The 18,758-nt window shown below is 44.2% G+C and overlaps 1 protein-coding gene across 1 annotated transcript in view; it reads right to left on the reverse strand.

The window, feature by feature from the left end:
- The window catches only part of CHRNG (cholinergic receptor nicotinic gamma subunit), a 159,329-nt gene that overhangs the window by 80,761 nt on the left and 59,810 nt on the right, over window positions 1–18,758 (reverse strand). The window contains exon 2 of the mRNA XM_085635679.1: window positions 8,600–8,739. Within this exon, the coding sequence (XP_085491805.1) occupies window positions 8,600–8,739 (140 nt within the window). The remainder of the gene's footprint in view (window positions 1–8,599; window positions 8,740–18,758) is intronic.

Here is an 18,758-nt window from a genome sequence, read left to right on the forward strand (position 1 = left end):
TAGATAGATAGATAGATAGATAGATAGATAGATAGATAGATAGATAGATAGATAGATAGATAGATAGATAGATAGATAGATAGATAGATAGATAGATATAGATCTATATATATATTCACTGAAAAAACTAAAGGTCACAGGGGCGTTATAGCGTTATAGTTAGGAAATGGAATTTAAAAAAATCTTAGAAATTCACCGGAAAAACCAAAGGTTACAGAGATGTTATAGTAGGCTCAGGTTCCACTCGTACAAAACCAGTAAAATTCAGTAGTTATAGTTAGCTGTGCTAACTATAACTAATGCCCCCTGCTTATGACTTCACATATTACATCACTCATGACATGGTCAGGGACATCACTGATGACATCTCAGATGACATCTCAAATGACATCACTGATGACATAATCCACAGAACCACTCACTCCCCCATACAACCTTTTGTATGCCCACTCACACATCCACTCACATAGCCATTCGTAGACCCATACCAGTACTCACACACCTACTCACTCCTCCATAGGGCCACTCACACACCCACTCACTCGTACAGCCACTCACACAACCATTCACTCACTCAATGGCTACAAGAAATGCTTCTAGTCTTACATTTAAATTACAGTAGAAAGTGCAGTGGAACATAGTGGAATTTTGAAAGAATAATGATTTCTGTAATTGTTAGATGAAATTAGATTTTTGAATGGAAAAGTGTCATTAGAAAAATGATCTCTGTACTACATTTACTGTGCATTAGCATACCTTTGACTGTAAGAAGTCATCTTTCCTTTATTAAAGAAAACAAAACTTGTTGTCACGATACAAACATTATCCTAAATAATGCACTTGTATAGAATAATAGAGTAAATCAGAATTTTCCAGAAATGAAAACAACATTGTGTTGATAGTGTTGATACGTTTCGACCCGCAATGTCTTAAGAGTCTCCGCAGGACAAGGACTTTGAATGCCATTCAGAAGCTGACAACGATCTTTACATCTTATGCCCCACATGTTATGGCTTCACTCGCTGGAACATTGTGTTTCTAAGTAGAATGGCTCATGTATAAGCAAAGTTAGGATGGGAGAATGCCTGTGAGAGAAAAGTTGCATCCCATTTAAGTTCACTTAGTGTGCAGCATTTTTATGGAAACAGTTATTTGCTTCAAAGGCAGCTGCTAATAGTCGGCCACTCAGAATGTGGAGGGCAGCGTCTCTCCGAGGTCTCTGAGGGATACTGCCTCAGATGTTCACCATGCTGACACTGGGGCCATAAATAAATATGCAGTCTCAAGCATAGGAAAGTACATAGTGCTCTCACAAGAAGCAGCGGCTGGACTAGGTGTGCAGCAAGCTGCTCGTAGTATCCTGGTTCCCAGCAGTCCATGAATATTTGAGGTGGTGTCTGGAATGCCCACAGTGAGTGACATAAAATAATGTTGGTATGTGGTGTGGAGTGGAAGTTAGGGACAGTTCGAAGGAGAATGGAGCCCTGACAGGACCTACCTGCTGGAGCCTAAGGGCCTAATACAAAATAAATAACTTTAAACTTACCTAGGTGGCCCAGACTCTTCTATGAAGATCCTGCCCTCTAACTACAACATTTTGGTGATGAGTTCTTAAATGAACAGCATGAAAATGCAGAAAGACTCTAGTGGCAATTGGAAGCCTTTTCTGAGAAGGAAAGAGGCTTGTTTTGAGAAGGACGATGGCCCTGTTACCATGGAGGACTGGTCTGGGACTACAATAATAGTTAGTGGTCTGAGCACTTGCTGCTGGGCAAGAGGAAGGCAGTGAGGAGGATGGAAAAGTTCTTTCATTAGAGGTGTATATGGGGAGCACCTGTGCTATGTGTAGCTGGGGAAATGTAGCACCCTATCACTAGAGAGTGTATGCAGAGAATATGCCCACATATGTTGTGAGACATTACATGGTGTAGCACCCAGTGGTCTGCTAATTTGAGGAAGGACAGAACCCGGTCATGGGAAGTTGCATGAGGGTGTATCCCATGGCGTGGTGTGTTGGGAAAGAGTTATACCTGTATAAGAAATTGCTTGGGAAATTCCCCATGGGTGCGATGTGGGTGAAGAGAAAGCACCACATCATGAGAGTATGTAAGGGGAAGTACACTTTGAAATGAAAATATGGGGATGTGTGGTATTGTGGGCAATAGCTACACATTTCACCTGAAAGTGCTATGGACCAGTCGTCATCCTGTACAAATGGGAAGATCAAACAGTTGTGTGAACTTAAGGCAGATTATGTTTGTGATTTACTTGTGAAACATGCTATTCATTTTTGGGTGTAATAGATTCTGTTAATGTTGTGTTTAAATTTTGGTGTTTGATGTACCTCTAGTGTGTTGTAGGTGTGTACATATTTACCTCAATGGTTTTATTGCTGAACTATTCTCATGTTCGATTGTTGAGTTGTGTCAATAGTTTTTCAGTATGAGCCTTTTAAAGTCCATCTTCGATGTGTTCAGGATATGTCCCAACTTTTTCTGGTGCAGTTTCCAGGCAGGGCATTCTTCATCATGGCACATGGTCACATTGGTCAGCCCAGCTAGTGGGACTGGGCGTTGGTTGGGTTGCAGTGCTGAGTTGCACTTTTTTTTAGTGTGAGTATGTGGTGGAGTGTGTTGTTCTTCTGGGTTTGGGTGTGTTGCTTATTGAAAATAGAGAAGGTGTTAGGATTTGTTGTGTCTGTGTAACCTGCATAATTTAGTAGTGTGATGTGACAATCAGTGAACTTTGTGTATAAGTGTTGTTATGAGGACAGAATTTGCATTGGAGTCTGGTCAAGGGATTTTTTAGTTGAAACTTTCCAATTTTGTTTTGTGCCATAAAAGTGTAGACTTTGGCACCATGTCGTGCATGAATAAGTGTTGCATGCTGTTATGGTGAGTGTGCAGACATGTGGTGGCAGGTCATCATGTCTGAGGAGGACGTAATACTTACATGCCTTGGACCATTGTGCAATGGTTGTAAGAAACCGGTTGTTGGTGGATTTCGTTGTTTGACATCAGGTGTGGGGAGTCGCAGTTCTTGGCCCATCACATAGTTTCTCTGACTACTATTTGTTGTCTTTGTGTGTATGCAAGTGTGTTTAAGAATTTAACAGGTTGTTGTTTGGAGTAAGCTAGACATGTGAGAGAATGAGTGAGTGTGAATGATTGTCCCTTTTCTTTATGTACAGGAAAATGACTGTTCCTTGTTTTGTTTGTAAGAAAGTCCTTGTTGTCCCAATTTCCAGAATGTATGAGCTGGTGTTTGGAATGCAGAGGGTGAGTGATGTAATTGAATGTTGCTGTGTGGTCTCCAGTGTAAGCAAGCAGATCGGGATCGAGGGATAATGGAGCCATGACAAGACCTACCTGCTGTTGCTGTAACCTAAGGATCTAACATGAAATTAGGAAGTTACCTCCTACTGGATTCAGACTCATATGAAGACACTGCTGCACAGCTTCAACACTGCCTGTCTCACTGAAGAAGGTCCTCAGTCACACAGCAAGTGTGACTGCAGTCGCTGGCATCACCGACTCTTGTATGGGCCCTTAGGCATCTCTCAGAAGGCCAAGATGCAGCATGCACATGATTATGTCCTGTAACTATGGACCTGGCAACCATTTTAATGTTTGCAAATGGAGACGCTAATAACACTTGGGAAGGTGGGACAGTGGTCACCACACAGGAGGGGTGGAAAGACATTGTCTGGAATCATGCATGTCCCCTACCAAAAGCTGCAACCTTCTGGGTGTGTGTTAAAAGTCTGACACTTTTATGCACCACCGTTAAAGAGTGCCAAAAAACGACCCGAAAGTGGACCCTTTTTGTTGATGTGGAAACACGAAGGGTAGTTGGCAGCCGCCAAGGAATGGACTTTGGTTGGGACTCCAGCAATGCCAAAATCATGTGTCTGGGGATTCCGGTGAAGTGAGAATGCAGTACAAACTTGAAAAGCATTGCCCACTGAAGGGTAACAATTAGAAGTTTTACAGCACACTACATGGTCCAGCATGCCTGAATTCAGCCTTACGAGGCGCCCACCAGGGGGCAAACATTATAAAATGGCAATTGTCGTGTTGTTGCTTCGAGATGCTTTGGCTCCCCTCTGATGAAGGTCAAGACGTGACCGAAATGCATTAGGAAATGCCAGCATGAAAATAAAATCTTTTAAATTACTTGAAGGAGTGCGGCTCATTCCTTTCTCATGCAGAGAGGTTTATAGATAGATAGATAGATAGATAGATAGATAGATAGATAGATAGATAGATAGATAGATAGATAGATAGATAGATAGATAGATAGATAGATAGATAGATAGATAGATAGATAGATAGATAGATATAGATCTATATATATATTCACTGAAAAAACTAAAGGTCACAGGGGCGTTATAGCGTTATAGTTAGGAAATGGAATTTAAAAAAATCTTAGAAATTCACCGGAAAAAACAAAGGTTACAGAGATGTTATAGTAGGCTCAGGTTCCACTCGTACAAAACCAGTAAAATTCAGTAGTTATAGTTAGCTGTGCTAACTATAACTAATGCCCCCTGCTTATGACTTCACATATTACATCACTCATGACATGGTCAGGGACATCACTGATGACATCTCAGATGACATCTCAAATGACATCACTGATGACATAATCCACAGAACCACTCACTCCCCCATACAACCTTTTGTATGCCCACTCACACATCCACTCACATAGCCATTCGTAGACCCATACCAGTACTCACACACCTACTCACTCCTCCATAGGGCCACTCACACACCCACTCACTCGTACAGCCACTCACACAACCATTCACTCACTCAATGGCTACAAGAAATGCTTCTAGTCTTACATTTAAATTACAGTAGAAAGTGCAGTGGAACATAGTGGAATTTTGAAAGAATAATGATTTCTGTAATTGTTAGATGAAATTAGATTTTTGAATGGAAAAGTGTCATTAGAAAAATGATCTCTGTACTACATGTACTGTGCATTAGCATACCTTTGACTGTAAGAAGTCATCTTTCCTTTATTAAAGAAAACAAAACTTGTTGTCACGATACAAAAATTATCCTAAATAATGCACTTGTATAGAATAATAGAGTAAATCAGAATTTTCCAGAAATGAAAACAACATTGTGTTGATAGTGTTGATATGTTTCGACCCGCAATGTCTTAAGAGTCTCCGCAGGACAAGGACTTTGAATGCCATTCAGAAACTGACAACGATCTTTACATCTTATGCCCCACATGTTATGGCTTCACTCGCTGGAACATTGTGTTTCTAAGTAGAATGGCTCATGTATGAGCAAAGTTAGGATGGGAGAATGCCTGTGAGAGAAAAGTTGCATCCCATTTAAGTTCACTTAGTGTGCAGCATTTTTATGGAAACAGTTAATTGCTTCAAAGGCAGCTGCTAATAGTCGGCCACTCAGAATGTGGAGGGCAGCGTCTCTCCGAGGTCTCTGAGGGATACTGCCTCAGATGTTCACCATGCTGACACTGGGGCCATAAATAAATATGCAGTCTCAAGCATGGGAAAGTAGATAGTGCTCTCACAGGAAGCAGCGGCTGGACTCGGTGTGCAGCAAGCTGCTCGTAGTATCCTGGTTCCCAGCAGTCCATGTATATTTGAGGTGGTGTCTGGAATGCCCACAGTGAGTGACATAAAACAATGTTGGTATGTGGTGTGGAGTGGAAGTTGGGGACAGTTCGAAGGAGAATGGAGCCCTGACAGGACCTACCTGCTGGAGCCTAAGGGCCTAATACAAAATAAATAACTTTAAACTTACCTAGGTGGCCCAGACTCTTCTATGAAGATCCTGCCCTCTAACTACAACATTTCGGTGATGAGTTCTTAAATGAACAGCATGAAAATGCAGAAAGACTCTAGTGGCAATTGGAAGCCTTTTCTGAGAAGGGAAGAGGCTTGTTTTGAGAAGGACGATGGCCCTGTTACCATGGAGGACTGGTCTGGGACTACAATAAAAGTTAGTGGTCTGAGCACTTGCTGCTGGGCAAGAGGAAGGCAGTGAGGAGGATGGGAAAGTTCTTTCATTAGAGGTGTATATGGGGAGCACCTGTGCTATGTGTAGCTGGGGAAATGTAGCACCCTATCACTAGAGAGTGTATGCGAAGAATATGCCCACATATGTTGTGAGACATTACATGGTGGAGCCCCCAGTGGTCTGCTAATTTGAGGAAGGACAGAACCTGGTCATGGGAAGTTGCATGAGGGTGTATCCCATGGCGTGGTGTGTTGGGAAAGAGTTATTCCTGTATAAGAAATTGCTTGGGAAATTCCCCATGGGTGCGATGGGGGTGAAGAGAAAGCACCACATCATGAGAGTATGTAAGGGGTAGTACACTTTGAAATGAAAATATGGGGATGTGTGGTATTGTGGGCAATAGCTACACATTTCACCTGAAAGTGCTATGGACCAGTCGTCATCCTGTACAAATGGGAAGATCAAACAGTTGTGTGAATTTAAGGCAGATTATGTTTGTGATTTACTTGTGAAACATGCTATTCATTTTTGATGTAATAGATTCTGTTAATGTGTTTAAATGTTGGTGTTTGATGTACCTCTAGTGTGTTGTAGGTGTGTACATATTTACCTCAATGGTTTTATTGCTGAACTATTCTCATGTTCGATTGTTGAGTTGTGTCAATAGTTTTTCAGTATGAGCCTTTTAAAGTCCATCTTCGATGTGTTCAGGATATGTCCCAACTTTTTCTGGTGCAGTTTCCAGGCAGGGCATTCTTCATCATGGCACATGGTCACATTGGTCAGCCCAGCTAGTGGGACTGGGCGTTGGTTAGGTTGCAGTGCTGAGTTGCACTTTTTTTTAGTGTGAGTGTGTGGTGGAGTGTGTTGTTCTTCTGGGTTTGGGTGCGTTGCTTATTGAAAATAGAGAAGGTGTTAGGTTTTGTTGTGTCTGTGTAACCTGCATAATTTAGTAGTGTGATGTGACAATCAGTGAACTTTGTGTATAAGTGTTGTTATGAGGACAGGATTTGCATTGGAATCTGGTCAAGGGATTTTTGAGTTGAGGTTATATAGTGAAACTTTCCAATTTTGTTTTGTGCCATAAAAGTGTAGACTCGGGCACCATGTCGTGCATGAATAAGTGTTGCATGCTGTTATGGTGAGTGTGCAGACATGTGGTGGCAGGTCGTCATGTCTGAGGAGGATATAATACTTACATGCCTTGGACCGTTGTGCAATGGTTGTAAGAAACCGGTTGTTGGTGGATTTCGTCGTTTGGCATAAGGTGTGGGGATTCGCAGTTCTTGGCCCATCACATAGTTTCTCTGACTACTATTTGTTGTCTTTGTGTGTATGCAAGTGTGTTTAAGAATTTAACAGGTTGTTGTTTGGAGTAAGCTAGACATGTGAGAGAATGAGTGAGTGTGAATGATTGTCCCTCTTCTTTATGTACAGGAAAATGACTGTTCCTTGTTTTGTTTGTAAGAAAGTCCTTGTTGTCCCCATTTCCAGAATGTCTGAGCTGGTGTTTGGAATGCTGAGGGTGAGTGATGTAATTGAATGTTGCTGTGTGGTCTCCAGTGTAAGCAAGCAGATCGGGATCGAGGGATAATGGAGCCATGACAAGACCTACCTGCTGTTGCTGTAACCTAATGATCTAACATGAAATTAGGAAGTTACCTCCTACTGGATTCAGACTCATATGAAGACACTGCTGCACAGCTTCAACACTGCCTGTCTCACTGAAGAAGGTCCTCAGTCACACAGCAAGTGTGACTGCAATCGCTGGCATCACCTACTCTTGTATGGGCCCTGGCAACCATGATAAGGTTTGCAGATGGAGACGTTAATAACACTTGGGAAGGTGGGACAGTGGTCACCACACAGGAAGGGGGGGAAAGACATTGTCTGGAATCATGCATGTCCCCTACCAAAAGCTGCAACCTTCTGGGTGTGTGTTAAAAGTCTGACACCTCGTGGCTGGCATGCATTCACTGCATCTTCCAGGAGCATAATTTACCCTGTAGATGCTTTTGTTGTGGGAGCATGTGTAGAGTACAAATGAAGTTGCGCTGATAGAACTGTGGCTCTCGACCATCTCCGCTCACCTTGCCTGGGAACGAGATACACCAGATGGAGATCATACAAATACTAGTGTTAACATCTCCATCATCATTAAGAGTTGAGGTAAGACCTCCATCATCCTGAATAATCAAGGAAGGGCCTCTATCGTCATTCGAAGTGTCATCTTAAGGGGAAGCTGAGGCTCAGGGCAGGATTGCGAGGTAAATTCAGAGTAGAACTGGTCTCATTATGACCCCATGTTTCGCCAAGTGAAAAAGGTGTAAATGTATCATCAACCATCAAAAGCTTTTTAAAGAATATGGTCACTTTTACAGAACCATTTCCAAGGATACTAGTTCAAAACTCAGAGGGTGCACTGTGTATACCAGGATGGCTAGTCCCCTACTTGACTAAGTTTATGCAGAGAAAGAGAGAGAGAGAGAGAGAGAGAGAGAGAGAGAGAGAGAGAAAGAGAAAGACAGTGAGAGAGAGAGAGAGAGAGAGACAGAGAGAGAGAAGTCAAGTTATATAGGAAAGTAAAGGATTACCAGGGAGATGAGGTTGGTGAGCGTGAGTTTTATGATGACATCGATGATATCTCCATCCATCTCTGCTGGACGCAGGTCCCTGTTGTAGTTCTCCATCAGATTGCTCAGCAGCTTCTCCTCCAAGTTCCGACAGAGAACAGCTGGAATGGAGACAGAACATTGTGAAACTCCAGGAGTGAGTGATCGTTAGTTTAGCATTTCAAACTTCAATGTTCCTTCTCAGACCCTCTCCAGTTCTGAGATCTTCTCTGCTACTTTTGCCACATTAGGCAGTTTTGCCTGAGATGTTGGTCTCCTGCTTATCTTGGTTCCTATGTCTGGATTGATCTCCCTTTACATACCTAATTGGTCCAAGACTACCTCTCCTTTAGAAAATGTGAGCATCTTTTTTGCTTTGTTGATTTTGTCCCTAAGTTTAAGCTCGTACACCTGCTCTTATAGCTCCTTTAGCTTCAAAATGCCTCTGCTTTGAACATTTTGCCGTGTGAGTCACATAGAGTCACACAAATCCAAGACAACGTCACTTAAACTGCTAGCCTTCCCCTGCCTGCATTCCGATCTCTTCCAAACCAACAACTACCAATTGAATTACACCCTTAACCTGCCAGATCAGATCTCAGGGCCTTCTTTCCACTCACTGGTTTTTAAAAGATCCTATGTAATGTCATCAAGACCCTCTTGCAAGAGAATACAATAGCATCCTAGCCACTTTTGGGAACATATTACAATTAACATGAGTATTGTTGCAGCTGTTTGAGGTCTGCATCCATCCATGTACTCACTCATGTACTTATCCATTCACGCATTCACCCATTCGTCCATACATCAATGCACTCAGCCATCCACACAACCAATTCTCTAATCAAGCACTTTCAGTAATAAAATAGGCAAGAACTGTAGGCTTTGCCAATGCTTAAGTTCTTTAAGAGTTGAGATGCAGAACAAGGATGGTATGTATTTCTTAGAACTACTTTTTTGCGAAATGTAGAGGAACACTTTTCTTCTCCACCCACTAAAAAATCATATATTTTGTATCTAAAATTACTGTTTAAGGAATAAAGAAAGCATCAATATTAAAATTTGTATCAGGTTAGAAGTTATCCAATTGAAACCTGTGACGTTATTTGAACGGTTGTAGTCTGGAATATTGAGTGTGAAACCTCACGTTACGAGAATATTTAACACTTAGGTGTCGATTCCGATCCGGTAAAACCCGGGTACGAATCGTCGTACGGAGCGTTTTCTCCGTACGACTCGTACCCGGGAACACCACCGTACAAACCAGCAAGTACGATTCGTACAGAAATACCATTTCCGTACGAATCGTAAAAAACACAGTGCGACTAAAAAATACATAGAAGTCCGATCCGGGTCAGCGTGTACGCGACATTCGCACGCAGTCGGGCAGCGTTTTACGCACCAGCAAGTACGATTCGTACCCACAGCACTCCGCACGGCAATATTTTTACAGGAGCCAAAAAGTGCCGGAAAAGCTAAGTACGTCATGATGCGTAAGGAAAAGGGGGCCCGGTACGCACCATACCCCAGCGCTACATGTACGCCCCGTACCCCCAGCCCCTCCACCGCATGTACGCACTGAACCCCCCCACTGCATGTACGCACCGTACCCCCCCACCGCATGTACGCACCGTACCCATCCACCGCATGTACGCACCGTACCCCCAGTCCCCCACCACATGTACGCACCGTACCCCCCACCGCATGTATGCACTGTACCCCCCCACTGCATGTATGCACCGTACCCCCCACCGCATGTACGCACCGTACACCCCCACCGCATGTACGCACCGTACCCCAGCACCGCATGTACGCACCGTACCCCCCCACCGCATGTACGCACCGTACCCCCAGCGCCATGCGCTGGGGGTACGGTGCGTACATGCGGTGCTGGGGTATGGTGCGTACATGCGGTGGGGGGTACGGTGCGTACATGCGGTGCTGGGGTACGGTGCATACATGCGGTGGGGGGGTATGGTGCGTACATGCGGTGTGGGAGTACGGTGCGTACAAGCGGTGGGGGGGTACGGTGCGTACATGCGGTGGGGGGGTACGGTGCGTACATGTGGTGGGGGCTGGGGGTACGGTGCGTACATGCGGTGGGGGGCCTGGGGTACGGTGCAGACATACGCGGGAGGGGTGGGAGGCTGGGGGCGGCCGTACGACTGGTACCCCTCGCCCAGGTGTACCCGGGGTAGGGGTGGTACACAGTTCGCTCCGTATGGGACGTTTTACATACGAATGTGTCCTCGGGACGCCGGTACGGATCGTACTTGTGCGTTCGGACTTCAGTTTTACGATTTGTATGTAAAACTGTCCGGGGACGTGTCGTAGACTTTTCCCGAGGTCATTCGTATGTATTTTTACGGTACGAATCGTACTTGGCCATTTGTACGGGACTTGTACGATTCGTACGTAAAAAACTACGGATACAAGTCGTACGGGAATTTTCTTTAACGGATCGGAATCGGCACCTAAATGTAGAGGACCGAAATATCAAGAACGTAGGTCAGATTACTATTCTTATCTCCCCGTCTACGTACCTTGACTATATGTAGCAAGGTCATGTATGTCAAGGTATGTAGATGTGGAGGTTAAGTATAGTAAATCTAAACTTACCTTTACATACTTACCTGTCAATATGTTGGCTCTATAACCGTTGGATTCGATATTATGGTAAATTGTGTTTTCCCACTTGATATTCGTACCCACATCAAGTAGGGTAGCCAAAACAATTTTTATTTAATATAAAATCTTGAACAAGAAATCAGTTGTATCTCTTTTTGCGTTCTCACTACAGACTGCTCTGTTACAGACATCATTTTATCCCATACTTTACCATACACTAAAGCTCAGATTACAAGTTTTGGGCTCTCTTCTGATCCCTTTGACTAGGCTCGGAATTAGAAGTTGTGTGATAATTATGACATACACCAGGTTTCCCTTTTTAAAATCCTGTGGGTCAAACCTGCCAAAAGTTATTGGGGAATCACGCTAAAATGAAAAGACAGATGCACATATGTGGGAGTCGAACCCCAAAAATCATCTGAACTCCAATATTTTGAACACCCCAATTCTTACCCAATTAACTCACCTCCAGAATCTCCAATAGATCTAGCAGTTAGAGACTTGACCCGTCTTTCAAAAGTTTACAACTCAGCAGAGTAAAACCGAATAAATGAGGAAATGCCGTACAGAGATAAACTCATGAAAATGACATGAAGCCTCAATTAGAGAAATAGAGACTGTTAGAATTGAGGGTCTCTAGTTGGCAGAGATAGGTACCTTTGCCCAAATAGAGACCCTTGTTTCTAGTCAGGTTAAGGGGGATACACTCCTAAAATAACCTCTGTTCACCCCCTTGGTAGCTTGGCAAGAGGAGACAGGCTTATCTCAGAGGCAGTGTGTAAAGCATTTGTGAACACATACACTAATACAGTGAAAACACTACAAATGGACACCACAACAATTTAGAAAATTATTAATTTTATCTAAACCAAAACAAGACCAAACAACAAAAATCCACAATACAGTCTAAAAATTATCCTCAAAATAGGTTGTTCACTTAAATACAGTCTCTAGCAACAAATAACTCGACCAGGAGTTATTACGATGTCGTGACAGATGAAGATCCCAAAGTACGGTGCCGACCGCGAGGTGCGCGGCATCGGGCCTGGAGTCAAGCAGACCAACAAAGAACAGTAGATGGAATTCGATGAAAGCAAAGACAGTGCACGGCGTCGGGGAAGTGATGCTTCATTGGCCTTGGCGGCGTTGGTTCCTTATGACCTCAGGGGGACATGATGCCTCGGTTCCTTACTGCAGCGCAGGGGAGGTGAGACGTTGGTTCCTTACTGTGTCGCGAGGTGACGTCACAAATGGCGGCGAGGCGGCAGTTCCTTACGATGTTGCAATGTCGATAGATTCGGGAGTCACCCACGTCGAGGATCAGCTCCGCGTTGATGAACCACCACGTTTGTGAAGTCGCGGCTGCGGTGCGAGTCAGGACCGGGTGTCGTGGACATCACAAGCGGTGTCTTTGGCTCCGATGCAGGCAGCGGCCTTGATGACTGCTTCGGAGTCGATGCGGCATGGCATCAACAGGTGTCCGGCCTACGGTGCAAGTCAGGGAGGTGCCTCGTGCTCTTCACCAGCGGTGCCCACGGCTTCGGTGCAGGTTACGGCATCACTCGCCGGCGGCGGTGTTGCAATTTCCTTCTGTGGCAGCTGAAACAGCAGTTCCAGATGCAGGGAGACAGAAGGGATGAAGTCTTGGTGTCCCTGAGACTTCAGAACAGGAGGCAAGCTCAGTTTCAAACCCTTGGAGATCTTTTCTTCAAGCAGGTGACAAAGCAAACAGCAAAGTCCTTTTTCTCCTTTCCTTGGCAGCAAGCAGACACTGCAGGCCAACCCCAGACAGCAAACAGCACAGGGGCAGTATTCCTCCTCGGCTTATCCGGCTCTTCTCCTTGATAAAGGTTCCTCTTGATTTCCCAGAAGTGATCTAAAGTTCTGGGGTCTAGGCCCCAATATTTATACAACAAAATCCTTTGTTCTGTGAAGGCAGAGAGTGTATGCACCCAGCCAAAACCTGTTCTGTCTGTACTGGCGCAGCTTCCTGGCAGGAGGTGGAGACAGCATTGTTGTAGGCAGACCAGGCCCATTTAGGTGAAAATGAAATCTCCTCCCCCTACTCTAAATGCAGCCCAGGTCTATTCAGCCCAGCCCTGACTCATAAGACTTCTGGAGCAACTGCCCTTCTCCAGTCCCTGTCTTCCAAAAGCCAGACATGTAATACACAAACCAAGCAGAGGCACACAGGATGGTTAGGCAAGAAAATACCTATTTTCTAAAAGTGGTATTTTCAAACACAGAATGTAAAAACCACCCTCCCTAAAAGATGCATTTTAACATTCTGAGTTCAGGCATACTAAACATTTCTATCTTGTTCCTAGGGTCAGTTATGTTTATAAGATGTTATAAACAAACTCCCCATTTTGGCCTATGGGAACAGATAGCCTTGCAATAGTGAAAAACAAAATTGGCAGTATTTCACTATCAGGGCATGCCACACACATCAGGGCATGTCCAACTTTTCGCATAGAATGCACCCTGCCCACAGGGATACCTTGGGCCTACCTTAGGGGTTACAAATATGTAGAAAAGGGAAGGTTTAGGGACTTGCACTTGCCAAGTCGACATGGCAGTCCCAGATTGCACACAGGCTCTGCAATGGCAGGCCTGAGTCACATTTCACAAGCTTCTTCTGTGGGTGGCACAATCAGTGCTGCAAGCCCAGCAGCAGCATTTGATTTACAGGCCCTGGGCACACGTAGTGCACTGTACTAGGGACTGACAAGTAAATCATATAAGCCAAACATGGAATCACTAATCCACAACAATACTTTACAAAGGGAGCACTTGCACTTTGGCACTGAACAGCAGTGGCAAAGTGCCCAAAGCATCTAGACCAGCAAAAATGGAGTCCAACACACAGCAAAACACAGGAGGTAAAGGCAAAAAAATATAAGGGAGACCCACGCCAATGTTGCCAGGTCTAACCGAGACCTATAAAACGTACCCTCAATTAATCATGTGTAGGCAAAAACCCCAACAGTCCAGCTCATAAAGAGTACAGACAGCATCCCCATAAGAAAAATCTAAAACAAATGGACAAAATCTCAAGCAAAAATGTAAAGTCAACTCAACGGACAATAAAAAATAAGCAAAATGAACCCCATGGAAAAAAGGAAAAAATAAGCTTACTGTATTAAAGCCCAATATCGTGTATACACAAATCACAAATTCAATTAGTTTCTACAAATTCAGCATGGTATGATCATGGCTAGGGTCGTATTGACAAGCCAGAAACAACAATATAATATTTTAAATCTTTGACACTACCAGATTTCCTAAGCTAAGAGAAATCTTCCACCTACTCATGCGGCAACTAAACTCAGCACAAATTGAAACATTTCTCAAAAAATGGTTCATAAAATTAACACCAGCATGTCTTCACCTGAACCTTCAGCAGAAATCCTTGAATATGATATTTTGGATTCACTCTGGTAGCATCATTCACAATACACACTTCCTAACACTATTCACTTAATGATCCACAGAATGAAGAGGAGAGATGGCTTTTAGCAGGACACTGGAAGGGCGAATGTGCAAGAGCAAGATGAACAGAATACTTAAAACTGCATCCATATTATAATGATGGCGTCTCCTAAGAAAATGTGGCATTGCTACTTTACAGTATTCATTACAATTTTGAAATTTGTTTTAAGTACAACATCATTCAGTCATCAATTACGACTCTATCATTAAATCCTTCAAATTTTAGAAACAATTTTCACCTGACCTCTCACATTTGAACACTTTAAAAAAGCTACTACACACAATTTGATGTGTTAAATACAGATTATGTATGTAATATCTCATTTCCTGATGAAAACTCAGAACAGGAGGTATGTGCCACAACAAGCAACTACCTCACCCTACGGTAATGGTATTGTCCAGATTTGTTGTATATCCCCACAATTCTGTACAACTTGGAATCAGGCCTAAGAGTGGGATTTGGTTCAGCCTCTTCCTCACGATTGGATGGCTTTTTGTCTAACTGGCCTGCTCACTACTCAAAGACTTTCCTCTCTATTCTTGGTTTCATCAAGCCTCTGGAATATTTCTCCTTTACCATGGTTTCTGATTGGATGCTTTTTATCGTTTCTCTACTTCCAGTCAGGACATCAGGTAAGTGTTTATTTATTTAGATTTTAACACTCCATGGTAGCGTATTGCTGTCCTGGCTCTCTCTCCTACCATCAGCCACCACCTTCCCAACTACCATCGTGTTAGAAAATTCACCTCCCTATATGCCTGCTCCCTGATTTTTTAAATTGTTTTCTCAATTCCCACCCACTCTCGGTCCAACCCCTGCCATGCTTGAACCATTACATCTCCTGTTCCCTCTCTCCATTTTATATTTTGTAAATTATTTTAAATGTATTTCTAGAAGCTTTGCACTGTCTCTCTTAATCCACATAGCATCTCATGCATAATTTATTTTTGACGGCATAAAAAATGTATGTCAGCCATCTTGGAATTATATAATGAATAAATAAGGTATAACTAAAGCAAACAGGCATTTGCAATGCAATAGGTCTGGCATTCACGTGAGTTTGAGCTATTGGCATTGTAAATTACAATGCCTTTTATTTATGTTTTGCGTTTTAAAGCATAAATAAAAGGCCTTGTCATTTACAATACTAATACCTTAAACTTTCACAAATGAGAGACCGATTGCATTGCAATAAAGGGCCTTCTCGACCGCTTGTTAGATTGTGAATATCAGAGGAAGAGACCGGCCTGCGACATCTTCAAAAGTAAGAATAAATAGTGCAGTGAAGAAGATGTGTAAGTGTTGTAAATTACACAGACACAAAGTGTGAAGTGAGAGTTACATGTGGTCTGAGCTATAAACACTAACAAAGCGCTCCAAACACCTTTCGCTCTGTGATTACACTGTTGTGACTCAGGAGGAAGTGCGGGGGGCTATTTCCTGCCCTCTCTGTGATTTGAATGTGCAGTGTGGCATTGCGTGATGTCATTGCTATTTTTGACCTAATAAAAAACACTCCAGCTGTAGTAGTGCCCCGGCTTCACCTCCTGGTCTAGGGAGGGCTGTGCTTTATGGCAGGCATGGAGGGAGGGAGGGATGGTCTGGGCTTCAGCTCCAGCCTCGTACAGTGCCACTGCTCTTACTAGTGAGCTAGAGGCGCTGAGGTGGTGGCATTGGGATTGGCGGTGGTGTTATTGGTGGTGGTGGTGGTATTGGTATTGGTGGTATTGGTGGTGCTGGTATTGGTGGTATTGGTGGTGGTGGCATTGGGGGTGGTATTGGTGGTGGTGTTGGTGGTGGTGCTACTGGTATTGGTGGTGGTGGTATTGGTTGTGTCAGTATTGGTATTGGTGTTGGTGGTATTGTTATTGGTGGTGGTGGTATTGTTTTTGGTGGTGGTCTTATTGGTGGTGGTATTGGTGGTGGTATTGGTGGAGGCGGTATTGGTGGTGGTGGTGTTGGTGGTGGCATTTATGGTGGTGGTATTGCTAGCGGTATTGGTGGTGGTGGTGGTAGTGGTATTGGTGGTGGTATTGGTGGTGGTGGTATTGGTGGTGGTATTATTGGTGGTATTGGTGGTGGTATTGGTGGTATTGGTATTAGTGGTGATGGTGGTTTTGGCGGTGGCATTGGTGGTGGTATTGGTGGAGGTGGTGGTGGTATTGGCGGTGGTGGTATTGGCGGTGGTGGTATTGGTGGTGTTGGTATTGGTGGTGTTGGTATTGGTGGTGGTGGTACTGGTATTTGTGGTGGCGGTATTGGTGGTGGTGGTACTGGTATTGGTGGTGGTAGTGGTGGTGGTGGTATTGTTATTGGTGGTGGTGGTATTGTTATTGGTGGTGGTGGTATTGTTATTGGTGGTGGTGGTAGTGGTGGTGGTGGTATTGGTTGTGGTATTGATGGTGGTGGTGGTATTAGTGGTGGTGGTATTGGTGGTGGTATTGGTGGTGGTCGTGGTGATATTGGTGGTGGTGGTATTGGTGGTGGCATTGGTGGTGGTAGTATTGGTAGTGGTATTGGTGGTGGTAGTATTGGGGGTGTTGGTTGTAGTGGTATTGGTGGTGGTATTGGTTGTGGTGGTATAGGTGGTGGTGGTATTGGTGGTGGTGGTATTGGTGGTTGTGGTATTGGATGTGGTAGTATTGGTGGTGGTGGAGGTGGTGGTATTGGTGGTGGTAGTATTGGTGGTGGCATTGGTGGTGTTGGTCGTAGTGGTATTGGTGGTGGTATTGGTTGTGGTGGTATAGGTGATGGTGGTGGTGGTACTGGTGGTGGTGGTGGTATTGGTGGTGTACTGGTGTTGGTAGTGGTGGTGGTAGTATTGGCGGTAGTGGTGGTGGTACTGGTGGTTGGGGTATTGGTGGAGGTGGTGGTATTGATGGTGGTGTTGGTATTGGTGGTGGTATTGGTGGTGGTGGTATGGATGGTGGTGGTATTGGCATGTGACGGTGGTATTGGCGGTTTTGGTGGTATTGGTGGTGGTGCTATTGGTGGTGGTGATGGTAGCGGTATTGGTGGTGTTGGTTGTGGTATTGGTGGTAGTATTGGTGGTGGTATTGATGGTGGTATTGATGGTGGTGGTATTGGTGGTGGTGGTAGTATTGGTGGTAGTGGTGGTGGTATTGAGGGTGGTGGTATTGATGGTGGTGTTGATGGTGGTGGTGGTATTGGTGGTGGTGGTATTGGTGATGGTATTGGCGGTTGTAGTGGTGGTATTGGTGATGGTGGAATTGGTGATGGTGGAATTGGTGATGGTGGAATTGGTGGGGGTGGTGGTATTGATAGTGGTATTGGTGGTTGTGGTATTGGTGGTGGTGATATTAGTGTTGGTGGAGTTGTTAATAAAACAGGTTTCTGAAAACAACCGTGGGGTGGCTTTAGTACAGATGATATGTAACACAGATGTGCTGTTGTCAGCTTCAGCCCATTAGCACCGGATTATATGCTACCTGGAATTCACACGACTTCATTTACTAATCATTTCCAAATCCATTTTACTTGGGGGTTTGAAACAGACACAAGATAATGCTGGGCTAAAGTGGTTGAAAGCAGGCACCCGTGATACGAGGGTGGCCGTGTGGTTTAAAAAACACACAAGCAGTTTCAGCTAAAGCAGCGCATGTCCAGCCTGTAGTAAGAGAAACTCAATAAAGTAAATAGTGCTTAAAGACTAAATAACAGGTCCTGTGTAACAACTGAAGTGAAAGGGCCAGTCGCCATGGGAGGGTACAAATGAAGACAAGGCCGTACTAAGGAGGAACTAACAATCCTATTCACTAATCCAAAGGCAGCATTTACGAAAGACAATGACACAAGCCAATGAAAAATATTGAAGGAGAGTGGGCTCGGCTTCTGTCCCATACTCTACTACAGCAGTCTCGCAGAGCATACGTGCTGCCGCTAGGCTTGACCACTGGTGGGTCAGCACACATGCACACACACAGTTGGCCACCTTGGAATGCTTTTTCTTTCGGTCAAAACATCACAAGATGGCTGCCGATGCACGTACATACGTGCAGA

This window comes from Triturus cristatus, chromosome 11 (genome assembly GCF_964204655.1).
Source record: "Triturus cristatus chromosome 11, aTriCri1.1, whole genome shotgun sequence".
In the NCBI taxonomy this organism is placed as follows: Eukaryota; Metazoa; Chordata; class Amphibia; order Caudata; family Salamandridae; genus Triturus; species Triturus cristatus.